The sequence below is a fragment of the Cottoperca gobio genome, chromosome 16 (assembly GCF_900634415.1).
Source record: "Cottoperca gobio chromosome 16, fCotGob3.1, whole genome shotgun sequence".
Lineage (NCBI taxonomy): Eukaryota > Metazoa > Chordata > Actinopteri > Perciformes > Bovichtidae > Cottoperca > Cottoperca gobio.
The window spans coordinates 20607055-20612914 of NC_041370.1; the positions used below are offsets into that span (position 1 = coordinate 20607055).

Consider the following 5860-nt stretch of genomic DNA (forward strand, 5'->3'; position numbering starts at 1 on the left):
TACATTTTTCTAATTATATTTACGTACTTTTACTTAAGTAACATTTTCCATGCAAGAGTTGTATTTGTAACAGAGTATTTTTACAAACTTTACTTAAGTAAAGGATCTGATTACTTACTCCACCACTGAAAATGATTTACAGCTGCCAAAAAGAAGTTTTCCATAATGCCTAGTAACTAGAAGATTCCTCCAAATTGATAAGATCAAGGAGTTCCTAAACCTTTCTCAGATCAATTTTGATTAAACCCATTAAATAAACCTGTGTCATCCCATGGACGAAACCTGAGGAGATTTTGTACAAAAATCGCAAAAAGGATGATGAACCTTTGAATTTTTGAGAAATGTGTTTAAACCTTTACCTCAATTAAAAATGTTTTAAAATCTGAGTTAGGCACCTTAATCCAAATGATTACATGTCATCTTTCCTTTGGGTTTATTTTGAGTTTGTTGTCTATTTGGTTCTGTATTATGTCAACATATAAAAACATTTTAGACAATGTTTTTTTCCCTGCCTTCATTGGGGATGGTACGGACCCATATAATCCTCAAAAGGGATTGTGGATTTTAGCAACAAATTATATTCAGTAATGCGACATTATCAAGGGATGAAATGATGAGTTTCCTATGCCGGTTTTCTTTTGGTTTTGTCCATTTGGCTTTGTGTGTTTTCCACTCACACACACACAGCTTTGTAATGAACTAGATGAGAATCAGATCTTACGATCAAACTGCTTTTCCTTCACAAATCCCACCTTTTCATTCCCCTACATCTGAAAACCTTTGCCTATCAAACAACCAGTGTCGGGGAGTAACTAGTTACATGTAATTAAATAACAAAATAAATGTAATTGTAATCAGTTACATATATGAGAAAAAGTATGTAATTATAACACAGTTACTAATCAAAATGTTGGTGATTACAAAAAATCTGATTTTTTCGGTAAAAAGCTTATATGTAGAATATAACATTCATTCTGTCAAGTTATAATGGAGAACTTTAAATAAAAGTTTTACAGTAATCAGTGGAGTATATTGTGAGGATTACACTGCCTGGTTTAACTTTGTGTTTTTAGGACGTCAAATGCCATAAATAACAATACATTACATTTTTTAACAGGGTAACCAGTAATCTATTACATTTCAAAAGTAACAATCCCAACACTGTACCTTGTATTATATATACTGCACATAGTGAGGCTGATTTATTCGTCACTGGAGCTCCCTCAGGGACCCCTAGAGGTCCCTGGTCCCCAAGACACCGGGCTCACGTTCTGCAGCAGCAGCAGAACTAATATGCTACGGGTCATTTTATGAAAACTATTTGCGATTTTCACAATTAGATGTTTAGTTTTCACGTTATGATTAATTCAAACACCCGGTGTGGCGTCACCATGAGTGGAACATTTAAATGTAAAATGTGAACAAAACTTGTAAGCGTTTCTGTTCACCCCCTTTTGCCGGAAAATGGTATGCTCCCTCCTTCCAATGGTCTGCACTGTGCTGCTGTGTTTGGTCTTTCCCTCTAGACTCCCGACGTTTAGGAAAGCAGCAGGCTGGAAGTAGTAATACCAGGCACCATTGGGAAACAAGGAGGAGGTATTTCTGTTTCGCAATCAGCATCCTGAGTAAGTTATTTGCCGACTGGATTGTTTTTTACGAGACCAGAACAAATATCGTACGGTTTGGGAAGACAAACGGAGAGGGAAAGCCTCGAAGTTCGCGAACTTCGCCCCCATCACCTTTATGGAAACGTAGACTTATTCTACACAAGGATGGTTTGGGGGTAGTTATATGGAGTCTGAGTTGGAACTGGGAGCAGCTTTCGAAAGGATAAAGGCGGGAGACACAGTCGAAAAACTTTCCCAGGCGGTGAGCAGGTTGGATTGTTGTCAAGTAATCTTTACGCACGGTCTGCGCACACTTATTTGTTCAATCCAAGATGCGCCTGTTGAGCACGTCGTGCGGACGTGACCGCGGAGAAATCCGAGCGAGATCACACATGTCCGGAGTGATGCATTTTCTTTTCCTACTCGCGGCCGTGCTGTCCTGTCACGGCTGTCCGGACAAATGCTTGTGCTTTTCCCAAACTGTAAAGTGCCAAAACCAGGATTTGGACGCAATTCCGCATTCATTACCGGCCAACACCAAATTCCTGTTCGTAACAGGAAACAACATTTCTCATATCAGTGTGGACTCTTTCCCCACGCACCTACAAATGTTAACAGATCTCTATCTCAGCGGGAATGAGATTGAGTCTGTGGATGCGATGGTATTTGACAACTTGCCCAACCTTGTGCGGCTGGACCTGAGCAATAACAACATCCAGACTTTCAGTGGAAGAGCTTTCCCTCTTGATAACAAAGTGCAGCTCTTGAACCTCAGCAGGTCTTTCCACAGTCACTCCTTCATGGATGTGGTGTTAAGCGTCCTACAGAGTGGAAACCTCCTCAAGCTGACAGTGTTGGACCTGTCCAACAACGACCTCGTGATTCTTCCGGACAACATATTCGCCAGCCTTTCCAGCCTGGTCGACCTCAGCCTGCAGAACAGCGCCATCATCTCCATTCAGAACGGGACTCTGAGGGCACCACCGCTGCTTGACCTTGACCTGAGGTACAACAGCCTGAGGGACCTGCCCGCCACTGCCCTGGAAGAGTTCAGACTCAAGCCGGCTCTCCGCATCCAGCTGGCGGGGAACCCGTGGCGCTGCGACTGCTTCATCGACAACATGCTGCTGTGGCTGAAAAACTCCACTCAGGTCATTGATGTGCAGAACCAGACCTGCGCCGAACCCGAGGCCCTGAGACGCCAGCCGCTCCTGCAGGTGGAGCAGTCCCAGCTGAAGTGTTCGGGCGATATGGACGGCGTGCTGGAGACTTCCTATGTTTTCCTGGGGCTGGTGCTAGCCCTGATCGGTGTCATATTCCTGCTGGTGCTCTACCTGAACAGAAAAGGCATCAAGCGGTGGATGTACAACATCCGGGATGCTTGTAGGGACCACATGGAGGGATACCATTACAGGTATGAGATAAACTCTGACCCGCGTTTGGCCAACCTGAGCATCAATTCGGATGTGTGAGCGAGGACGGGACACTGTCTGGGAGCCCGCAGTGAGATATTAAATGACTTGTACTGTTAAAATTTGCATGAAAGTCTTCCTCCCCTTAACCCTTTTCCCCTCATGATGCTATTCAGATTTTACATCTGTCATACTTAACCCCAATAACAACCTCCACCACTGCCGCATGTCCAATACAAGTACCTGGCAGCTGTGATGTCAACTTCCGTGTAACATTGCATGGACGATGAATGATGAATTTTTTTGAGAGTTGCAAAGAGTGATATGTTCTATTTTTACTTTTCCTAAAGGATAAACAAATGGAGTACATTGACTTTTATTAAGTGACAGGAAACACGTACTGCCGGTTATTGCATCCTTCTCATTATGCCTCTCTCGCTGCAGAGAAAAGCTCGACTGCTTGTTTATGAGTTTGTTCTTTTTAATATGTGAATTTGTGATATACAGTATGCCTCCTTTTTGGATGATTATAGTGCACATTGCATAGTTTTTGGATTTAGTAGGTGGATGTAATTGCTCTTTTTTTCTGTGAAGATATTCGGCTAAATAAAATGCCTCTGGATTGCTGGCATCTGTTTTGACTAAGGACTTTCAATTTCAAAACTAAGGCACGTGATCCAAAGGCTTTCTCCAACAGAGAAGCACTCCTTCATCCTCAGGCAGAGCCACAGCTAGCATGAACCAATGCCATAGCCATTGAGTCAACATTGGGGGTGACCGAATCCGACCCCTGCCCAACCCCACAAAACTCATTTCCTGCCATGAATGCACCAGAGTGAACATGAAAGAAAAATGATCAGTCAACTAGTGACTGGAGGTCAGCAGGAGTCTGTGCATCAAGATTAGACTGTTGTGATGTCGTTGTTCCGTCTTAACCAGGGAATGAAATGAAAGGCTAAATGTTAGTCAGTGGCAGGCGAGAATTTCAGCTCAACTGCCTCCATGACAGATATGTTTTCCTTCTATATTCAGAACAATTGTTTTTAAAAAGCAATAGTAATGAAAAGATAGTCCTGGATTAAGGTTAACTGATATATTCCATATATCTGCTGTTTGGTACCACTGACCATTCAAAAGCGTTCTGCATAGATTTCAGAAATGGCAACACCATGTGGACAAACTTCAGGCAGAACTACGGCTGTGTGTGGCATCGTAGCATAGCAATTTTTCTTTTTTTATGTATACTTTTTGAGCATATTTGAATGTAGAAACATCATTTCTACTATAGTATCTCTACAGTTTAAGCGCATTTTCTCGTTCATAACGAGTTGTTGCAGCAGGAAATACAGTCAATTTAGGAATGTGAATAGAGGGCATACTGTCTGAATTTAAATGAGCTCCTATCTGTGGGTCTATAGGAGATGACAGTAGCAAACTTTTATCTCCCATCCAATTTGCTTCCTGCTGTGAGTCTGATAAAAGTCCTTGGCTCTGCTGCTAATTCCCCAAAATACTGTCTGAGCTGCAGCCAGTTGCCAGGTTTCACATCCAGCAGCCCCTACCAGTAGACTCCAGTATAAAGCAGACTCCGATATAAAGCATTTTAAATGTACCGCAGCTGCAAAGACCTGGAGAGAAATGCTATATGCTGTTTCTTGGCACATGCAAATGAAGGCAGACTGAACCCGAGATTCTCGAGGGGCGCACAGAGGTGTTATGGAAATGAGCTCAAGCGGCTTTTCATGTATCCCTGTTTTAGGAGAACTTGCATCCTTGGAGAAGAATGTGTTCCATTAGCGTTCATTCCAATTCAATTGCTATTTTTCATGCCATCCAGAATAGTATGGATGAATAATTAATGTGTGGTATTTCTTTGAAGGGTATAGCATGCATGTTGCTGTCTAGTAGTCTAAATTAATGAAGATGTTTGTTGTGTCTGCACACAGGAATGACCTTCCTTGGCCCTTTTGAAGAACACCTGGATAGATAATGATTTCCTTTTCCCTTCAGCTCTTACTCGCACACAGCCATCTCTAACAACTGGCCTCACACAGCCTGCAGCTTCATGTAATTTGTTGTACGACAGCATGGCTCGTGCACAGATTTATCTCACAGTTTTCCAGGCCTGTATATCTAGCAGTAACAGTGGCATATGTTTGTGTTTCAGTATGAAAAACGTTCATTAGGACATTAATTTTTGTAATCAGCAGCTGCAATGAGGGTGATTGTCTGTGGATCTGTTTGATTCGTTCGACGTGAGGAAGGGAAGAGCTGTGTAACACTATCTGTCTGGCTGGTGTTAATAATCCTATATGTCTCCTGACAAACACAGCAGCCGCTCAACTGTCTCTGTGGGTTGAAGACGTGCCGTCACACCTTCAGCTTCACACTTCCCGCCTGGAAAACGTCTTTGTCTCGGAGACGTTTATTTTCAGAAACGGCATTGCCAATCTTAGAGATAAGAAGGAAAGTGTAGTTGCCTGTAAAATGCTGCAAGTTTTATTTTTACAAATGGGGTTATTATTCTCATTGGGTTTAAAGGAACAGTTCAACCCTCTTACCTGGAGGGCTATTTATCAATCTAGATTGATAGATTGTTTTGGTGTGAGGAGCAGAGTGTTGGAGATCAGCCGTAGAGATGTCTGGAACTAGATGGTACTCAGCTTGTGGCGCTCAAAGCGACAAAAAATACATTTGAAAAAACTCATCAGGAATGTCTCTGTTCAGAAATCCTGACCGGTTACTCACGATAATCCACAGATCTTGTGAGCAGTTTCTTTAATAATTTAGTATATATAGTTATATAGGTATACATATATATATAGTTTTTTTAATAATAAT

The 5860-nt window shown here is 42.1% G+C and overlaps 1 protein-coding gene across 1 annotated transcript; it reads left to right on the top strand.

The window, feature by feature from the left end:
- Nucleotides 1–1460: 1460 nt before the first annotated feature.
- tpbg (trophoblast glycoprotein) lies at nucleotides 1461–3660 on the top strand. The gene has a single exon (XM_029450651.1). The coding sequence runs from the start codon at nucleotides 1940–1942 to the stop codon at nucleotides 3077–3079; it is 1140 nt and encodes a 379-aa protein (XP_029306511.1). The 5' UTR covers nucleotides 1461–1939; the 3' UTR covers nucleotides 3080–3660.
- Nucleotides 3661–5860: the final 2200 nt, after the last annotated feature.